The sequence below is a fragment of the Epinephelus lanceolatus genome, chromosome 23, assembly GCF_041903045.1.
Source record: "Epinephelus lanceolatus isolate andai-2023 chromosome 23, ASM4190304v1, whole genome shotgun sequence".
NCBI classification, from domain to species: domain Eukaryota; kingdom Metazoa; phylum Chordata; class Actinopteri; order Perciformes; family Serranidae; genus Epinephelus; species Epinephelus lanceolatus.
Window position 1 is genome coordinate 25,074,447 of NC_135756.1, and position 21,905 is coordinate 25,096,351.

General features: G+C 41.3%; 1 protein-coding gene across 13 annotated transcripts in view; it reads right to left on the minus strand.

Moving 5' to 3' along the window:
- Positions 1–1,509: 1,509 nt before the first annotated feature.
- Positions 1,510–21,905, minus strand: part of cald1a (caldesmon 1a) — a 92,180-nt gene continuing 71,784 nt past the window's right edge. For 5 of the 13 annotated variants that reach the window (XM_078165115.1, XM_033615054.2, XM_033615053.2 and 2 more), the window contains 7 exons: positions 18,050–18,093; positions 17,715–17,793; positions 16,039–16,179; positions 15,763–15,858; positions 12,308–12,376; positions 9,937–9,973; positions 1,510–3,224 (listed from right to left, as the gene is read on the minus strand). In XM_078165115.1, the coding sequence (XP_078021241.1) occupies positions 3,211–3,224; positions 9,937–9,973; positions 12,308–12,376; positions 15,763–15,858; positions 16,039–16,179; positions 17,715–17,793; positions 18,050–18,093 (480 nt within the window). In that variant the 3' untranslated portion in view covers positions 1,510–3,210. Of the gene's footprint in view, positions 3,225–9,936; positions 9,974–11,961; positions 12,014–12,307; positions 12,377–15,762; positions 15,859–16,038; positions 16,180–17,714; positions 17,794–18,049; positions 18,094–21,905 lie in introns of all 13 variants that reach the window. The other 8 variants (XM_078165117.1, XM_033615052.2, XM_078165116.1 and 5 more) reach the window with 4 other exon arrangements.

Genomic DNA, 21,905 nt, shown 5'->3' on the forward strand with positions numbered 1-21,905 from the left:
AAGAGCAACATCAGTCCATAATTTTATTCACTTTTTAAATTTCTCTACCAAACCATTCGTTTTTCTGCTGCCAGCAGGTGATGCTTCACCAGTGTGTTTAGCATGGAGTTTAGCCATCAGTGCTTTCAGTTAAAGGTCCAGTGTGTAGGATTTAGGGGGGCATATTAACAGATATAGAATACAATATCCATAGCTATATGTGTTACCTTAGAACAGGGGTGTCCAATCTTTGAGGATAATGTGAAAATACCTGTGGGCCAGCTGCTTTTTGCATCATATGGGTTATTTAAAAAAAATCACAAACAAATGACACAAACACAGCTGTCATCTTTAAGTGAAGACATATTCAACTTTCCACGACTCCTGAAAGCAGCGGCTCTCCTTGTCTACGTTTCTTTGCTGTGATTGTGTTTGCTATCTAGTAGGAAATTAACCTGGAAATCCAGATGCCCCACCCCTAGCAAATTCGAATATGCACTGCATGGGAATCTGGCCCTGACAAGCAGAGCCTGCTGAATCGCCAAGATCAGTCTATCTGATAGAGGTGGGCTCTGCGCCATAGGAGTCGAAAAGTAAACAGCAAAGATGGCAGCTGCCGAAGGACCGTGTCCATTCAATTTAGCGTTGGAAGAAACGCTAAGCCAACTACACTTATCTTTTTCCTTGAGAGAGGAACAGAGGACTGCCCTAGAAGCCTTTGTTTCCAGGAAGGACGTTTTTACTGTTTTGCTGACAAGATATGGCAAAAGCATAATATATGTTAGCCCCACTGTTCGGCAAACAAATGGGGCTTACTGCAATGAATACGTCACCTTGTTTTTTTTGCTACAACCTGTACGATCATCTGGCAGTCGTGAGGTGAATGGATGAAAAACTGCTAAATGATCTTTCTTGATAAGCCAATATTGTGTTAGTCATATAGTATATTTTGAAAGACAAGCCGAAGGCCGATTAAAATTGGTCTGCGGACCATAATTGATCTCTGGGCCAGACTTTGGACACGTCTGCCTTAGCATGAGCCGTTAATATTCACATAGGGAGCAGGTCCTCTTCCACAGAGTCTACCATGTTGTTTCTACAGTAGCCTAGAACGGACAAACCAAACAATGGATCTAGATTGGGTGATTCATGTTTTTTGTGTTTTCGCACCAACCCACCATAGCTCTCCTGTAGCTCTCCAAGACACTTTGTACACAGGATAAGTTTCAGCCAGTTGCAATCTACAACCTCACCACTAGGTGTCACTAAATCCTACACACTAGCCTTGAAATAAAATGGTAAAAACTCGAATGACTGGTGGTGAAGAAAAACAGTGTCATGCTATATTTTTCAGCAACTGACTGGAGATAGAGGAAAATTATAAAGCTTATTTGATAACCCTTTACCACATTTTGTCAGTATCATGGCTCAGTAATAAGACAACTGTTTCAACAACCTGTGCTACAGTGGGTATAAACACAATATAATGTGGTCCATAGTGGAGCAGTTATGAAATGAAACATAACAATGTGGAATACCTCAATGTCTTTATTGCTGTTGTTGAGTGAAGCGTACAATGTTTAAAACATTCATCCAGTTGGTAACTGCCCACTTGTATGACATTGGGAGTGTTTACAGAGGCTACAGATAGTGTGTTTTGCATAGGCTTTGCGCTACACAAACAAGTGTCTGGTTAAACATGAAAGAAATTTAAAAACCATAAAATGGACACAACAAGTTGTAGAAAAAAAAAAAACAATACGGCATTATGAAATCACTGTATTAAAAAAAAACATAAATGTCACATTAAATCACGCTTAAAAATATTTTGGTCAAGCTCCCCTGCTCTTTTCAGGAGGCATGGAATGTGATTGTCAGACTTTTTGAGCAGTAACATGGATCAATTTAATGCCCCGGCAAATTAATATAATCAAAGCTTGTGCCGCGCAAACACTATGAGAGGGAATGTGCTACTTAAGACCATGTCAGTGAAAAATAAACATGAAAAATCACAAGACTTAATATCATACTGAGTTGCTGTGAGGCTATCATGTACTGTACCTCAGCTGTCATAAATGTTTTCATTGCAATCATAAGGCCAGAAGACTTAACATAGTGGTAAATATCCTTGTACTGTACGAGTATCTTGCTATATGCGTAGGCACCCTGATTTTACTTTATATGCCCTCAATTAGAAAACAATCGCTGAGCGTAAGAGTGTGCATAGAGGCAATAAAGAAGTTAGTAGAAGTTAAGGTAGATTTTAAGAAAACTGGTTTGCAAACTTCCTACATTGTAAAAACTACAGCTTTTAAGCAGCAAAGGCACCTTGTGCACCTGCTTTTTAGGAGGAATGTTTGAAGATTTTAAAGTGATCAAACAGGTACAAAAGCTACAAAAACAGCTGGAAATAGAAAAAGACAAAAACACATTAAAACATAAATTAAATGACATAAAGGATAATAAAAGTCATAATGGCCTTCTGAATATTCAAACTCCTATCACCACCGAAATTAACTGCCTGTTGGTGAACAGTTGATGGATACAAAAAAAAAAGCAAAAATACTTTTTGTTATGAGTATAAAGATGTTATATAAGATACAGTATGATAGGTCATATTCAAAAACATCACATGTGCTAACATATATTACTCAGACCATTGCTGCACTATTGGTAAGACATAATAAAAGTGAAATCAGCTAAATTCTAGAAGTGCTTATATTTCTATCCTGAACTGGTGAACGTTGAATAAAATAGCAATGTGTGAAGCTTTTGCTTTAAATATAAATAAAAAAGAGATGGAAAATGTACTGTATGAGGGAGAGAACTGATTTCACCCATCTCTTTGGAATGTGGAAACTTTTACCTCATCTACTCCGTCTCTATCAAAACAGTCGGCAGGGAGTACAACAGATAAATCTAAATTTAATTATTTTTTTACTTCCTGGCAGGATTGTAAAAGTAATTAGTAATATTAATTACAAATGTCCTAATTTCACAGCATTTTGTTTCTTTTAGAAAGCAAAAATTATTGTGCAAAGGCACTTTACGTGGCGACCGTACAAAAATAAGATGCTGTTTCGGTACAGTGCTCGGACAGCGTCTTTCCTGTCCCTCGGTTCTCTTCGGGGTCCCTCTTGGGAATGTGGTCATTATTTGGTTCTTAAGACAAAGTCAAAGGAAGAGTCTTGGATTGTCGTGGTCCCCAGCTTTAGTGGCTCCTTCAAGACATTAATGTCCCATACCTGGAGAGAGACGCAAAACAAGTACATCAGCGGCTTAAACATGAGTCTGCAGACAGGTGTGGGTTAATAACTCTGATTCAAACTAGGCAACAAACACCACATGCTGGAAACAAACAGTTTAAAGCTGGGATGGGCAGTTTAATTTTTGCATCATTGGGTAAACATCCCATGATAAACTTTAAGCATCTTGTAATTCAAGTGGTCTATGAGAAAACTAAACTTCTGCACCTCCTCTTGGCTCTGTTTTAAGGCTTCAGAAAAGTTTGGCTGTGACGGGACACTTTGGCCAATCACATTTTGTTTTTTAGGGAGAGGGCATTCCTATCAGCTGTTACACAAATGCGGATGTGCATGCACCTCCCCTTGGTAAACGCCCGATCCAATGGTGGAGAATCCTGAAGAGAAGGTTGTTCAAGCATTCGCAACAACTGCTTACACTGCAAAGCAATCCAAAAACAGGATGACGAACTCAAAAAGCGAGTCTAAAATGGAGTCTGACAATAAACAAAGTGAAACAAGTATCAATATCGTCAAGGTGTTTAAGAGATGGAGATAAAATGTTGCCAATAGTTTAGCCTTCTGCTAACCGGAGCCAAATTTATGTAGCTTATGGAGCTTCTGATCACAGTGTGTCCTCCACCTCACTCCTCGCTGGGAGGAAAGCAGGCAGCAGCTCTGGAGACAGACCCTTGGTCAGTGGCCACAGCAACCCAAACCAGCTGGCGTAAACCCTGACTCCGATTAACTGGACAGTCCAAACTCCCTGCCAAATTAGCAAACTTTCTGTTGCTGCCATTACAAAGGTTATGAGCCAGCGCTGCCACTGACCACCAGCTTGGTCCTGGGGGGTTTGTGCTGGCCAAATTCAGGCAAGGTCCGTTTCCTGCTCTCCTCCCAGGGAAGCAGTCCACAGTAGCAGGGAGTGAGGCAGAGGGAACATGGCATGGCTACCCAGCTACTTCTTGTCTCAATTGTGGTCTGATAAACACAGATAGTGAATGTGCTGCGTTCAACTTTAAAATGAAATAAGATTAAATAAACCAATGTATGGGAAACATTGGGTTACTGTATGAAGTGTGCATATGCCCATTGTCGTCTGGTGGGAGAGGTTTAGGACAGAGAGGAGAAAGTTGCAGGAGAAGGGTGTATTTTCAAATTCTGTCTTTTTTTGCCTTCACCAGGTTTCTGCCTACCCTTGCTTTAAAAAGGTCATTTGATGCTTGCTTTAAGAACTTCACTGAATCAAACTTCAGAAAAAAGACCCTCATCTCCTCTCTGTTACATTTCTTTTAAAACAAGGAATCAAAATAATTTTACCGCTTTTGTTTCTGGGTCAAAATTGTTAAAAAATGTTACTCCTTTAAGAAGAAAACAACTTCGAGAGGGATATTTTGGGGGTGTTTGCTTGATTGACAGATCTACTAGACTGTGTTAGTTGCTGCTTGCTTGCCCCACTTTAGTTTCACCCAGACTCCACTCAAAACTTGCTCAAACTTAGATTTGCTGGCTCCAGGAGATTGACAAAATGGCGGTGAACATAAACCCAAATCAGATTTGTAAGTATCCTGCCTGAAAACAATAGGGGACAGCACAGATACTTTATCTGCATATGTTTTTCATATGTCTGTCTGTTGGTCATTTTTCAAACTGTTGCAATTCATTTTGAATCAAGAGGCCAGAAATTCTTACTTTAAATTCAATACAGCCAGAGGTTTAAATTTCCAACATGGTGAACATTATTATTTTGGAAGTTCTCTGTTAGAGCCAGGCATGTGGACAGTGTGAGGCTGCTAACTTGTATGGGGTCCAGGGTGGTGTCAAATGTCTGTAAAGTCCCACAGCCAACATCTAGCAAGAAATACAAAATCTATACAAAGCCTCTGTCATCCTCTGAGTCAGAGTGACACGGTGTGCTAATCTCCAACATACCAGCTATTAATGTGACAAACCAGCCTGGCAGGAACAATGCTGCTAACACTCTAACATGAGAGGCAGGACTGTGGTCTGAGCAGCACAAGAGCAGCACAAGTGGACATGCATATGAGTGGAACAGCCAAAAGGTTTGAGTGGCGTCGAGATGGCTGTGGAGTGGGTTTACAGAGGTGAAATTCGTGTGTATCTACAGTACATGTGTGTGAAGCTGTGCGCTGAACACATTACGCAGACATGTACAGAATCCCTCAAGGCCAAAACTCCTCTTCTGCCAGCTGGGAGAACAAAAGGAGGAGGAGGCTGAACTCAACTCGGATTTTAAAATAGCAAGCAATGTTTAAGTGGAATTCTAAAACCCTGTGGTGCAAAAGGCCAAACGGCAAACTGAAAAAGGCCACAGAGTTGGGTATGACAGGGTCAGTTATTGGTTTTGTGACACATGGTGTCATGTAAATCAAAGAGCCAGTGACAAGATGACACACTTAACAAGAAGGGCATACCTTCAAACTCTAAAAAAAAAAAAAAAGCCATCTTGCAAAAGTGCTGGGACATTTGTCCAGAACAACTGGAAATGTTTGCTGGTGGGAAGCCAGTGAGGGATCATGCGCTTTTCACTACACAAAATACCTCTACTGGTGGGTTGAGCCAACTGAGTGGATATGTGTGGGATCTCAGGGCTTGTTTGCAATCATGGGACATGCCATCATGACACGTGAAATTCAGATGAAGGGCAAGAAGTGATAAATCCATGTACTGCTTGAAGCAGAAATAGAGGAACGTAACTACATAAAATGGTTGGATGAACCTGCAGGCATCCAACGTGATAGATACAAAAGGAAGTAAAGTGATTTTTCCTATAACTTGTCTGATTTGCCCAGTGTTGACATGATCTTCATTTACAAATTACCTCATCCTCCAGACCTCATATTACTAATGTTACACAACAAACTGATGAAAATGTCCAAGAGTCTAGTGGACTACAATTACTTTGTGTGCTGTTGGGTCCACGACTGAAACGACTGTCTTGTTTTTGGTCAGGTGAGTACATGTGCTGGAGTATAACTGTCTTTCATATTTAAACTCTAAACATGTATGTACTGCTGCCTAGGTCACATTACTAGCTAATGTTGGTAACTTTAGCTAGTATTTCTACCTGCTAGGTCAAGCATTCTCAGAGATCTGGTAAAATGCTGTTAAAAATTGAGCATAGTGTTAGTTCTGATGGAACAGCTGATTGATGGAAGGGAGTTAGCTGATAGATCTCATGGTTCCTTTCTATGCAAACACTTGGCGAATCTCATTTAGGGCGCCCTATTTAAACTGCTTTGGCCTACCTACTGTTGCTGCTTCCTCTGCAAGCCGCTGTGCAACTTCCCTCCACCCCAGCTCCTCCTTTTCATGCTGTGTCTGACTTATCAGTGTCATTTCTGTTTGTCATTGATGCTGCTCTGTTCTGGTGCTTGGGGGGGTCTTTGCTGCTGCTCTCCCTGCCTCAGGATTTCCATGTAGGCGCATGGAAGGGCAGAGAGATGTGCTCTTTCTCCCTCAGGCTTCCCTTATATGCACGTGGAAGGGCAGAGAGGTATCCTCTCTCTGCCTTACGCTTTCTGTGTAGGCCTAGGAAAGGCAGAGAGGCCCCAGAACAGAGCCATACTGCCAAATATAATACTGCAAATGGAAATAAAGTTTTCTTTGACTCAAGTGGTCCTGACTGAAATCTGGGTTGTGGCTAAAAACAGGGATAAGTTGTAACAGCACACTGTAGTTCCATCAAACTCAAGGCATGTTTAACACAACACGGTTAATGTGGCCATTGTCATGAAATCCCAATATCTGTTGTGGAGAGAATTGAAAGGTCGGTTAACTCCTATATTAGGAAGTGGTTGGGGGCTCCTAAGTGCCTAAGTAGTGTTGCATTGTATGGAAAAGGGATACTTCAGCTGCCAGTATCTAGTTTAACAGAGGAATTTAAATGTACCAAGGTCAGGACAGAGCTCTTGTTATCTGGGAGTAAGGACGTGGTAGTTAGGAGTGTGGTTCCAAATCCAACCAAGGGGAGGAAGTGGAACCCAAGGTCGGCAGTTCAGGAGGCAGAGGCAGCTCTTAGGCATGCAGAGATTGTAGGTAATGTTCAGTTTGGCCAGGGAGGCCTGGGGCTTGGCTCAGGCAAACCGGTATGGAATAAAGCAGGTCTCAAAGATAAAAGAAAGCTGGTCGTGGAACAGATACATAGACAGGAGGAGATATTAAAGGGTGCAAAGGTAGTGGCTGAGGCTAAACAGGGACAGTGGTTGAATTGGGAAAGTGTAGAGAAGAGGAAGCTTAGTTGGAGGGACCTGTGGAGTATGGAGGAGAATTTTATTAGATTCACGGTAGGGGCTACATACGATATGTTAACAAGCCCCCAGAACCTAAAACTGTGGGTAAATGGGGACCCATCATGCCCATTGTGTTCAGGTACTGTAACCTTAAGGCATATTTTGTCAGGCTGTAAAGTTAGCTTGTCACAAGGCCGATATACATGGTGACATAACCAGGTGTTGAAATGTTTAGCTGCAGGCATTGAAAGGAAACGAAGACAGGTGAATTCAGAAGGTGTTAAGATAGGAGTTTAGAAATTCAGTTTGTCTGTGAGGGGGGAGAAATACAGAAGGGGTAAGTTAGTAAGGAGGCAAGGGTGTGGCCGCCTAGAAGGTGCTTGTGATTGGGAAATGCAAGCAGATTTAGGGGGAAAGCTTGTTGTTCCCCAGGAAATAGTTTGTACCAAGCAGAGGCCTGACATAGTGTTGTGGTCAGTGAGTCAACGGATAGTTTATTTCATTGAGCTGACAGTTCCTTGGGAAGACTCAGTGGAAGAAGCCTACGAAAGAAAAAAGCTTAGATATGCAGACTTAGGAGCAGAAGCTGAGCAGCGAGGATGGAAAACTAGGATTTGTCCAGTGGAAGTGGGGTGTAGGGGATTCATAGCAAGATCAGCTGTCTCGCTCCTGGGGGAACTCAGAGTGCGGGGACAGAGTTTGAGGAAGACAGTGAGGGAAATGTCAGATGAAGCAGGTAGAGCAAGCCAATGGATCTGGGTGAGAAGAAATAATGTCAGTTGGGGGCCAGTAGGGGGAACTACTAAGCAGAGTACATAACTCCTTGAGATCAGGTGGAGAGATCCACTTCCTCTCAGGAGGAAATCCAGGAAGAGGAAGGTTATTTAAGTGTGGGAGTGGCCTACTTGAATCCCTTTTGTTTGAGACCATGCTGCAAAGTAAGTGTGTTTGCTGATCCTGTGAGTTATCTATCTCCTTTAACTTTAGCTTATATTGGAGTTATGCTATGTAGCGTGTGAAACAGAGTATGGTGAATGTGCTAGGAAAGGTAGTATCAGCACTACTTCTACCTGGAGCTTGCATGTACGGAGCCTGGGTTTGGTTGAAGGTGGCAGTGCTGTTTGGGCTGAGAAAGCCATGTGTAAGTAAGGTAAAGGAGGTTATTGGATTGGTGTGGGGAGCAGTGAGACCTGGCATTAGGGGAGTGTCTCTGGGACGCCAGAGATCACTGTCTAGGTGTCGTGGGACCAACTAGACGAAACACTGGTGAAAGAGGTTCCCACCCGATGAGCCCAAAGACATGTTAGTTATCACTGCTCACTGGTCTGTATAGTTAAGCCTTGCCATAATAGCTTATCATAGGGGTAAGGAGGTTTTTCACTGAGTGCTGATCCTTTCTCTAGAGCACAAACTTCTTGTGTTTATTTAAAAAAAATATGCACGTGGAAGGGCAGAGAGGTATGCTCTCTCTGCCTTACAATTTCTGTGTAGGCCTAGGAAAGGCAGAGAGGCCCCAGAACAGAGCCATACCGTCAAATATAATACTGCAAATGGAAATAAAGTTTTCTTTGACTCAAGTGGTCCTGACTGAAATCTGGGTTGTGGCTATAAACAGGGATAAGCTGTGACAGCACATTGTAGTTCCATCAAACTCAATGCAACACTTCAGCATTTATGTTTGATGTTAGTTGAGTGAAGACAGAGGTTTTTGATTCACATCTGCTGCTGTATCTTAGTAAGTTTCTTCTTTTTTTCCTTCGCCTCTTGATGTCATACTATTTTTCATGACTTAAAGTGACCTATGTTTTTTCCGAATTTCATCAATTGGAACAGCCATACAAAGTGCAAATCATAGGCATTTGTGAAGTGTTGGTAGTCTTTGGCTCTAGTTGCCTGCCCTCCATCTGGTCGGTGCAAATAAGATAATCTTGAACTTCTATGTATCAGTATGCCTTCCCAGAATAGATCCTCGCTCCTCAAGAAAGAATTGTCTGAGGACCGTAAAAGTTTCAGAGGAGACAAATGATTATCTACAACGGCTATCCCTTTGTCAGACTGTTTAGCGCCCCTTTAAACCTATGCTTATAAAGCATATTGTTACTTTCTGGTTAAAACCTTGCAACTCATTTTGGCTATCTCCATGTTTTTACTTCAGTTAAAGATTTAAGCGCTCCGCTATGGGCTGAGAAAATCCCCTGTCCTTTGGTTTCTAAACCAATTACAAAAATGAAAAAAAATGCACTGTGGCCAAGCTAAGAACAAGGCGGTATTTCAGAGGTTCTGAAAAGTTGACATTTTGGAGCCACAAGTTCACCCTACAACTGCAGCATGCTTGCCCACATGCCTGCCCGCCCATTGTTATTTTGTTTTCTTACACACACACACACACACACACACACACACACACACACATATTCACAGGCTCTGCAGATACAAGCTTCTAGTGCTTTGTAAAGACTCACCGTTGGCGACTGATTTGGTCTCCCCTCTGCCTGCCACCTGCAAGACATAGAGACAGGAAGGTAACAAAGCAGCAAAGATGAAGACAGATGCAGAAAGGGGGCAAAACATCCCTGAAAAGCCTCCAGTTGAAGCAGTGAGTGCTTTCACCTTTACAGACTAGGCTTGGGAAGTATTACGGTATTACGGTATACCAGGGTATTTAGAAATCCCGATGGCATTATTTTCAATACTATCAAAAATATGGACTATTTTTTTTATTAACCTGATACAGAGATGTTTTTTTGAGGATGTATTGTATGTAGTGCACATCTCACACCAGCAGAGGTCAGTCTTTGCTGGTGGAACAGGCAGCTGAGCTGGCAAACATGGCGACAGGGGATAACGTTTCAGGACTGTAAACAACAGCTAGCAACGGCAGAGTGACACAAATATGGCATATTTTCACCTCTAGCTCTGTAAAATTAAGGATTTATTTTGACCAAACCAGACTTAATTATAGATGGCATAGTGGACTAACTAACTAAACAACATACAAGACTAACCAAGACGGTTTTATTTTTGTGTCTGTCGAGATGGAATGTGGCGTGTTTTACAATGAGTTAGCAAGGCAATTAAGCTAACGTTACGTAATTTGGTGAAAGAGAGAAACTTGAATTCAGAAGGTAAATGGTTGTATTTCTAATTAAGAACAGTTGTGAGAATCCTACCTTTCTCAACATTTTTTGGGTTTATTGTTTAATTATTAGACTGAAAAAACTTAAGAGACTTGCAGGTATGACGGTATGAAAAAATACATATCACTCAAGCCTAATACAGACTCCTGAAACCTATCCAGATCTTCTGAATCAATCGCTGTCCTGATCATTTTGCCTTCCCTGACATCACAGCATAGCATGGTTAGCTAATAACAAGTCCGCTAACCACTACCTTTCCTGTCCAGGGCCCTCTTTACGTCAGTGCAGACCACCGCCTGGTGCCCTCCAACCCAACTACTCACTGTGGCGGACCACAGCCTCCGGTCTGCACTGCAGCTGTTGGCTGCAGAAGCACACTACTGCCAGGGTAGGTAGGAAGGAAGGAAGGAAGGTTTATAATAGAGTAAATGAGCAGGTAAGACACTTTAGTCTTTTTTTAAATATGGGGTTGCACTTCTACGAAGCAGCTCTACAAACACAGCTTTATCTGTGTACAGAAATAAAGATAAGACAATTCACTCGTGTCAGGTTTAGCCAGACTTGTTTGAAGACGTGAGGTGATAACGGTGATTCAGTAATGTCAAACTACCATTGTGCAACTCAGCAAGGCGTCTCGCCTGTAAAGAGTGCTGTAAACAGTTTCTCCATTAGGGCAACATAAAGTCGAGTGAAGCTGGACTGGGAGTAGTGATTTGTGGTTGTCAGAAGAAGGAGCAGTGATGTGATACAGCCATGTGTGAAAAGCATTCAGACCGCAGTTGGACAACAGGCGCACTGTAAAAGGCTTTTTTTTTTTTTTTTTACAACACAGAATTTACGTCGAACTGTAATCCTCTGGATTTGTTGGGTTGGCTTTTAGAAGTTCTGGGTGTTAATGGAGTCAGTGGAGTAATGCTTTAAAATTAGCTCTACTGTGGCTTCGTTGATATGTTCTCCTTGTTTTTTAATTTTACAGCACTTAAAACATTTGGAAAGTTGCATTCCTAACTGTGCATTTCGGAAAGAAACTGTTTATTACTCTACATTCACAAAATGCAGATAATCACATCCCTTAAAATGTTTTGACTTAGTGGGTGTAGACACTTGTGCCAGAAACCACACAAATTATGTGAATGTGAGACACATTTGTCAAATCATAAATATCTAATTTTGGATCGACACTCTTAGATGTTATCATTATGATTAAAATAAGCAGCTGCGTCCAACCACAGCAGAACAGATTGCAGCTTTGCCAACGATACAGAGCAAAGAGTCGACAGCGTGACAGCAGAGCGTGAGGTCATTCTGTGATAAGAGCTTTGAAGAAATGTGGAACAATTACTCGTTTACCTCTCCAGGCTTATTCCAGATTTAACGGTGAGGTCGACTAGCTATGAGAGTTCTTTAAAACAAAAACAAACAGAAGTGATTGTTACTCCCATAGCTGGGACACCAGGGTCAAAATGAGATTGTTTTAATATTCCTACGCCATGTCTTTAACAAAACGTTTTCTTGATTGACATCTGGAAATCTATAATAAACCACTGGAAGTCGTTTCAAGACCACAAACCAATTTGGCAGGGTTCAAACTTCATCTGGATGCTCACTTGGATTTTCCCCGGACGGTTGAGAATGGTACTCTGATTACTGCACAAATTCTTCATCATGATACAGTGAATAAATGAGTAATAGCTACCTTGGTTGGAGAGGCACCTTTGTTTTCCCATAGACTCCTCTTGTTGGTGACGTCAACGGGTTTCAGGTCCTGTCAGAGAAGAGGTGGAAAGCAAAAGGCGAAGACAAAGCATCATATCAGAGCCCAGCATTTGTAGGTTAATTTGAAAATAGTCGACATTTTGCGGCAATGGCAGAGCACCTGAGACGTAGAGGAGAAGGAATGATAGAGCAGGACAGAGAGCTTGAGGGACGAGAGCAAAGGTTGACAGACACTGTCAAGCGGAGAGGTGCTTGTCTGGGGGAAGTGGAAAAAGCACTCTCACCACGAGTCTGAAGCGTTCCTCTTTAAAGACACTCCATCACAATGCAAAGTAAAACTTACAGATGAGAACATCTGAAAAGTTTTGTCCAAAAAGTTCTCAGTTTTTAACTATGAAGGAAATATTCAATTTTGGCAGGCCAGTCATTAGGAATTATGGACAAGGGGACCACATCTTCCAAAGTGGAATCCACACCCACTCCAGAAGCACTGGTGTGGAGAGCTTTGCCTGAACCCTGAGCCAGGGTCATCTGTACCCTTTGTTCTGATCGGAACAGGAGTAAGACAAAGCTACAGAGAGTGGTGAACACCTGCTCTAACATTACAGGGATGTCCCAGCGCAGTCTCTCCGCTCTGTACAACAAAACACCTGGCGAGCAAGGCCACCTTCATCTTCGCCAACCCATCCCACCCCTTGTACCTCCTGGGTGGAGATTTTGGCTCCCTTATTCCAAAGACGATTGTGGCCATTAGCCATTAGCCATTAACTACAGTCCACCTCTTACTGTTACAGTTTGCACATTCCACTACTTCTACTTTATTGTTCATTGCACTCTGCAAAGATGATGTTTTCACAATTACTTGTTGTTTGTAGTCTTTGTTTTTTACTGTGTTATTGTTGATAGTGTTTTGTACAGTATGTTTCTTCGATGTTTGTTGTTTTCCATTACGCTGAGGTGCCCTTCTGGGACAATAAAGATTTATTGAATTCAACTGAATCTCAAGGTACAAATATGTACAGAAATCCAAAGAAAAACTGAAAGAAAAGAAAGAGAAACTGTAAAACAAAGCAGAAAAAAACAAACCGAACTAAAAAAAAACACATGCACCAAAGAGTATTTCAGCCCATACAGGACAGACCACCTGTAGAGGTCATAGTTCATAGTTACAGGCCTGGTTTCACCTAGTTTATTAATGGGTCCCAGGTTTTATAAAATTTTTTAATGGAGCCTTTGAAGGAGTGTCTCTTTAATCGATTGGCTGTATGACTGAGAGGTAACATTCTTCCATTTACAGAATAGAAAGGAAAAGTCAATGACTGTCTGTAGGTGAGCAGGGAGACTGAAATCATCTGGAACTCAGAATACACCAAAAATAGCAAGTGTCGGAGGCGGCTTAATAACACAGCCATTAGTCTCGGAAATGGTGTCAGCACAGGATGACCAGACAGAGGCAAGTTTTTGGCAAGACCACAACATGTGGTAGATGGTGAGGTGGACTCTCTCTGTGGGGAACACTTGGATTCAAAGTTTCCTTTCATATCCTCAGTCTCTCCTGCTGTGGGTTACCTATTTGAGCACAAGCCCTGCTCCGTGACATGGAAAGCTCTAATGTAAATATTTGGGTGAAATATGAGTCAGAGTGAAGAGAGGCATGATATCCTGGCACTGAGCCAATCACGTTAGCAGGGCAGAAAAAAAAACACTCTGCTAGCAAAGCTTACGATAAGCTCATGATAAAATGCTTAAGTGACACTGTATACCAAACTCATGCCAAGTCTACAATATCCACTCTATGTACTGTATATGTGTATTATGACAAGATGTGAGAGTGGACCAGAGTTATTATAGTTCTAGATTTTTCATTAGATTTTATTTTATTTTAGTTTATATTTTGTTTTTGTTTCAGTTAGTTTCTAGAGCACGTTTGCTCATTTCAGTTTAGTTTTTATTGTTTAAAAATGTTTAGTTTTAGTTTAGTTGTTAGTTTCAGCATGAGTTTAAAAAATACCTTAAAATTCTAAGTAGCAGGTGTTTGTCAGGGGTAAAATTTAAGAAGTTCAGAACAGGTATGACAATAAAAACACATCACTTTTTAAAGGCAATTGATTCACAGTCACGTAGACATCACAGTCTCAATAAAAATATGTAACAATGCCTCCTCATGCTGTGTTGTGTTGTTGAAAACTAAAGACACTTCCTGTATATTTCAATTTCATTTTAGTTTGTTTTAAGTACACAATATTGACTCAATTTTCTTTTTTATCCCTAAAGTTTAGTTTTTATTTGTATCTCAATTTACTAAAATGTTTTTTCACACCTATTTTTAGTTTAGTTTTTTCTTTTTTTTTTAATTAAAATAACCCTAGAGTGGACTTCAGCAAGCTCAGACACTTCATAAGTTATATTTCTATGTGGCCACCAGATGGTGCCAGACAGATGATATCTCAACCTGATTTGCTTCACTGCATCATTTGAAAATAATTATAAAACATCTACAGCACAGAATATGCACTAATTGTGACATTGTCATCATCATAAAAATACTGCGGGGGTTATAAAAGTGAGAGTACTGCAGTTTGTTGGGAGAGTTTGCTAGAATGAATGCAGCCCAGATGTTACAGGATCAATGTTCTCATGCACAACTCACAAAGGAATAATGATGATGATGATAACAATAATAATGCTAATAATAATTACAACAAGGGTGAGCTTGTTGTAATTCTTATTAGCATTATTATTGTTAACGACCCATTAATGTTTATGTCCCATTAATGGGTTAAGTTCTGTTTTTACTCCAACTACAAGCGGATTTGTCACGTAAAACCCCTAAGAACCTGGTTTTAAACCTTAAGTATTTTTCTGTAACAGTCATCATTCATGAATAAATAAGCTAGTAATTATTAAAAATAATCTTTAGGTATTATTATAGAAAGTTTAACACTCCAAAACTCAGATAATCTGCTTCTTCAGGACTGTGTGGGTGTGATCTGACCGGATTTGATTGACGGTGACCAAACGACCCACCAACTGTCATCAGCTCCTGATTCAAATGCTGCTAAATCCTGATTGGTGCAATATGACATCACAGTGTCCGGCCCACTTCAGTGAAAAGGAGCACAGGAAATGCTTACAACTCTCGTGTGAAAGAACCAAAACTGTTCATACTTGGGAATAAAACTGAATGCTCATGTTTGACCTTACTGCTCATATTGAGAAGGTGATTTAGAATTCTACAGAACCTTAAAGTAGATGAGCTTTGATAAGTTAAAACATACTGATATAAATCCAGACATATATAAAGGTCACTCATCACAGCTGCATCTTCCTCCGAGCTGTCTTCAAGAGGCATTTCTCTACAGGGGCCTGAGCTGTACAGTAAATGTACTGTACTTCCCAGCAGCAGCGACAGGCGTTGCTACCGCGACGACCTACCGTTGGCCTTCCTCCTGACGTTTTGCCGCTCTCCGGGGTTTTATTCAGCCAGTCGTTAATGCGGCCCGCCACGCCTGTCTTCATCACAGCTGCTTCCTGTTTGGATAGGGTCAGAGGTCAGCTAAGCCTGGTCGTCATCGGCAACAAGGCTGAGCAGGAAGTGCCAGTGAATTGGGCTCTTTCCTCTCCGTATCTCTCTCTCTCTCACACACTCTCTTATTCCAGTCACACAAGTTTCATTACCTTCCTCGCATCCTCCACCGCCTCGTCTCTTACCTTGAATGGGCTCCCGCCAACTCCAGGCGAGGTGAACACGTTGCCTTTCTCCCACATGCTCTTGATGTTGCGGATGCTGTCGGTGACCATGGGTAGATCCACCGCTCCAGAGCGGGGGGATCGAGACTCCTTGTTCTCTCTCTGATGAGACAAAGTGGTGGGTTTAAACTGGTGAATAGCAGGGATGACTGTTGTGATCAAAGCTCAGGTACTTGTCTTTTAAAAAACACCCACATAAGCTTGCTATTAATAAAAGTGACAAATCCCTACATTGTACAGGATGGGCACTGTGTACTGCTGTCAAAGTCATTTTTAGCATAACAAGACTGCGATCAGATCAGGATACTGGTTTTTGGCCTTCCTATATGACATTCTATATTTCTATCAGTCCTGGTTCTCAAATCTGATTTCAAGTGGTCCTTTGCATTCGGCATTTTTTGGACCTGAAGACCTTTTGAAGAACTTTTTCAATTGTGTCTGCACTGCAAGAACTAGGAACGATCGCAGTTCCTAGAATACTGTTTTGATGGACTTTTTAAGCTCCTATGTCAAGGTATATAAGTAGGAGTAGGTACCCTCCTAGCACAAGAGGAACCTTGAATGACGCAACTGTTGGTCGAAAACATGAGCCAATGCAGCACCGGCAACAGAAAACACAAACAACAGCTTGTAATAAATAAATGGAAGAAAAAGGTTAGGATAACGTGGACAAATGGGCCGACATGAGAGTCCAGGCTTTACTCAGGATACATGCAATCGGGTAAATACAAAGCAGTTTTAACATGTCAAAGAAAAGTATAGGAGTATTCCACATAATTTCCCTTCGATTGCTACCTTAGGCATCTGCCACACAGCAAAGCAATGTACAGATAAAATCAAGAGATCAAGAGGATGACGCAGGACTACAAGAAAAATAAAGATCCCAACAACCATGGTGGATCTGTTAGAGAAACAAACAAGCAATTGGCGTGACACACTTGACGCTATCTTTGACCACAGACTGGCATATGCTGGTAATACGGGCACAAAGGACTCTGCAATCTGGCTTTTAGAGGCCATCACCAGCGGCACTGAGAGCTACAGTCCACTGGTGCATGTCAGAAGTTTAGCTGCTCCTTGTACGTCTAGGATGGGTTGCTTGTCTAAAGTTTGCAACCAACATCAGTCTGTTTAGAAAGCTAGCTACGAGATTAAAAACAGAGTAAGTGACTTAAATACAGCTTAAAAATCCAAAAATGAAAGAAATACAGGCTAATGTCACTTAAGTGCTCCTACTGGTGGTTCCAATGCAAACAATTAAAAGACCTTGAAGGTATGTAGTTCTCGGGGTGGTTCCCCATTGGGCAGTTCCTCTCAGGGAGTCCCCAGAACTGTCTGGTCTGAAAACGCCTAATATTTGCAATGTAATACATGTTTTATTGTGTTTTCTTAAACTAGGCTCTTCCTTTTTTTATCTTCTGCTACTTGGTATACAATATATTTGAAATGTGTGCATGAATATATATCATTTTATTAAGTGCATATAATGTTATAACTGATGTTTTTGTTTTGTGTATGTCTTCCTGCAAGAAGTCTTGTCTAGTCTGACACAGAATAAAAACTATGTAACTAAAGTGTCACATGTCACCAGTGTTGACGCCACAGTGCACTAGTTTAACAGTTGAAGACATGCTAACCTGAGCAGCTGAGGTGTACTGCTCCAGCCTGTTGTCTATCTTGGACACCACAGGAGAATGAGACGTCTTCACTGTGCTGCTGGGCAGAAGCAAACAGTTAGCATACACAGCATGGGATCTCTTTGGATATTACATACAGCGTGGTCAACCATTTCGTCTTTACTGCCTTGAGAAGAGGACACTTGTAACCCCAAGTGGGAATTAAACTCTGGGTTACATTCTTCCTATTTAGCAGAACAGGATTGCGAGGCTTTACATGCTCCACTAAAAGCTGGGAAGAAAAACATGATCAGCTGGACGATGCTTAAGTATTTTTTTTTTTTTTTTTTTTTTACCTCTTTTGTGCCGACTTGTTCAGGAACTCTGCCCTCTCTCCAATCTGTTGAGCAAAGGGTTTTAGAGCTTTAGGTTCATAAATACTTTGGTCATGTTCCACACATGCATACATCACTGCAACACATTTTCCTTCTCTCTTTAGGAGACGTAAAACAGATGTTCAACCCAGCCCTCCTCTTGATTTCCATGCTTCTATTGTGTCTTTACTGTGTGTCTGAGTACTTCTAGTGTGAAACCAATTCCTGCCTTGAGTTAGGAAGTCATTGTGTAGACACAGATGTGATTACGGCTCCATAAATGCTTCATAACTTAAACAACTGCCAATAATCACTGAGCTGCAACATACTGTATCTTTTTAAAGGTGGATATCTCATTTTGTCTCTTTTATTCATGGGCTCAATAAGCTGGATTCTCCTAACCAGCGACACACAACGTAACTGATTGTTCCCTCCATGTGCAAAATGCTCTGGAAGACATGCACACACACACACACACACAGAAAAAACACAGCAATTTTTTCCTATCTGCTGCTGGACTGTGGGAATCTCAGAGGGTTGTTTAAGATATACACGAAAAAGGGCTGAAAGAAGGGGCGACGCATGCGTTCCTCAGACGCTCGCAAAAAAAACCTTTAAACGGACAAAAGGAGAAACTGCAGAAAAAGCTCTCTCCCCCCTCTCCCTGTGAAAAAGGACCTTGCGCTCGGCTGCTACCGAATGTGGGAGTTCCCAAAATACTCCCCGACAGGAAATTCCCCATTCTCAGATGCGTTTTAAAGAGCCGTAGCCATCCGAACGCAGTTACAGTAATCCTGTTAACCCTAATCGCTTTCCTGCATCCCAGCAGCCTGTCCTTCACTCTGTCCCTCTGTCCTTCTCTCACACTGTACTTTATCTGTGGTACGGAGCGGGGTTTTGCTGGTTTACTGCTGATAGCATGTGAGCGAGCTCCTGGGACTGTGTGCACTGGGAGGTGATTGCTGATAGCGAGGCACATTTCTCCAGTGTAACAGGAGCCATGATATGGCAGTTGTCGGGCAAAAAAACACATAAGGGCAAAAGACAATGAGGAAAACAATATTCCTGATAGCACACATGCAGCTCTGTAAACTGGTGACAGGTTTCAATGAACTTCAGAGGCTGGAAAACAGCACCAAAATGGATCTGGAACATTTTCAATTTACATGAGAAATAGGAAAAACATGCTCAGCTTTTATTTGCACTTGATCTGAGTCCATTTTCATGTGATCTTTCCACTTATTTAAATATTGCATTCCACACTGTGTGCCATGATAACCAAAACACCTTTTAAAGCTGCACTAATCAATATTTTTTATATCAACAATGGCTATGTGAAAGCTGGTAGTCGTAGTAATGAACCCACAGAGAATGATCACCCAGCTCTGCAGTTCCTCAGCCCTTTTAGCATCTTTCAGCTCAGTGTTTTGGTTTTTTGGAAGTGCCACTACATTGTTTTGGTTCATTTTCGCAGCTTTTAATAACTCCTGTTTAGCAGCTGCAGCGAGCAATGGAAAAACATTTTGCCCAGTACCAAATGGCAGACAGACAAAGTTAGCAAGTAGCTAGCTTGTGAGTATTTAAAAGCTAAAAGACTCAGAAGAAGGTAAAGACAGAGTCCCTCTCCTTCCAGTAGACCACCATGGGACCTTTTTTCCGGAAAAAAATGAATGAAAATGTAGATTCATGTGCCATGAATTACACATATAATGACTCTCAGTTTGAAAGATAATTTTGCAAGTCAAAGAAGTCCCAGTGTTATGGTTGTTTTTTTTTTTTTACAATTGGAGAAAATCTGTTGTTTTATCAAAGGATCAACTGCATGCTTTTTTGCCACCTGGCAACCATTTTTAACTTTTGTGGCAAATACGGAAGCCGAAAAACGCTGTACTCCCCTACTGTCATGTAAGTTGATTAATTTGTCCTCACTTTCTCCCCTCTTTTGGATTCCCTTTGACTGGACTGGCTACCCTGCCTCTCGCCCAATATCAGCTAGGATAGGCTCCAGCCCCCCCGCGACCCTCAAGAGGATAAGCGGTTAGAAAATGGATGGATGGATGGTTCTGTGTTTCTCTATTAGTACTTTGTAAAGCTTTATTGAATTGCTAATAAAATCACCTTGTTTTAAAAAAAGGAAAAGAAAGTTGCAGTTTGTCATAAAACTGTTTAAGTATAAGAGTGTAATCAGAACGACTGAGCAAGTCGTAGGTGACATCATGACTTTGTCTCTCACTTAAGCTACGATGCCTGCGTGTTTCGTACAGGGGTATACTCACACAAGCATTGGGTCTTGCTTGTTGTTTCACTTTTCGGCTGGAACATAGCAGGTTACCGAGCTAGCTTGCTGGCTGGTGTAGGTGATGTTTATGGGGTGACGAGAGATGTAATTCACTAGGTGGTTTTACAAAAAAAAACCCTAAATGGTAGGCTTATATGAAAAAACTATGACAAACTGCAATTTTCTTGACTTGCAGAATTATTTTTTAAATTGACAAATATCATATGTGTAATTCATGACACAATTCAAACAGGATCAAAAAATGATTTGCCCCTAACCATTAACTACTGCACATAAGGTCCAAATAAGGTCCAATGATGGTCACTGGAAGGGGAGGGTCTTTGCCTCTCTATAAGGATATCTGATATTGGATTTACATTAACCAAGACATAAGTAAATAGGCAAAAGTTTGATAATGTATTAGCCATACAAATTTTATCAGGTGAATATATTAACGTTGTGTTAATAGCTTGTTCTGCTGCCACCAAGTGGCCAAAAAGAAAAAAAAAAAAGAAAAGATTTTTCTGTTGGATTTGGTTGTCTTTACATGGCATTCACCTAAAAGCAACTATCTTAGATGTTAAAAAATTCTCCTGTTCAACAGAGAGTATGATGACAAAAAAACAAATCCAAGGTTGGAAGGTGAAACACTCACTGCAACTGTATTATGACATGGTAATACAGTGTCACATGAACAAGCAAACAAAAAAAAGACATAATATTACACTGCAAAGTAGGGCCGTGCAATATATCAATTGAAAAGTAAGGCAGTGCACAAACACACATAAACACACACACAGAAACACATCTGTACCTACAGTGAACATTACCACAAAGTAAAGCTGTGTCTGTGAGGCGAGTGCAGTGGGGTGGAGAATTACAGTTGTACATTATTTACAAAACTGACCACAAACAAATAAGATTCCAGATTGAAGAATGATTCCAGTCCGATCAGAGCTCACACACCATTAGAGCCGAGCCTGGAGTCTGGAGTCTCACTGGGACGGGCCAGATGGATATTACTGCTAACTGTCACTAATTAGATTTTCTCCACTGGCTGAAAATCCCCCTCGATTTTCAGCGTGTGGGAGTTGGCTTTTGGCAACACTGGAAACATTTATTCACATTTGAGTTGATTAAACGTTCCTTCGCCGTGACAAACATTTATCTTTGGATGAGGCTGGGAGGGGCACGCGCTGGGTTGATTCAGGTTTCTTTTCCCAGCGCAGAGTTTTTCGTGACAAACAGGTTCACATGTCAGCAGAATTTTCAAAGTGAGCAGTGAAATGAAATACTGGAAAACTTGCCAGCAGCCGACTTTTTTCCACATTTCTCCTCTAGTTCATCAAGGCTCTTTCTATTTCTGAACACCTTCATCTCAGTCAGATAACACTTCATGCTGAGAGCTAAAAGAGGTGAGAAGGGCAGGAGCGGGTCATCTGGCACTTAATCTCTCCAAATATTTTGAATGTTTAGCTTGAGCTTTGCTGCACTGCCGGATGAGAGGGATTTGCAGGTTTTGGAGAGCCGTTATATTGACTCCATTATGCTGACAACTGT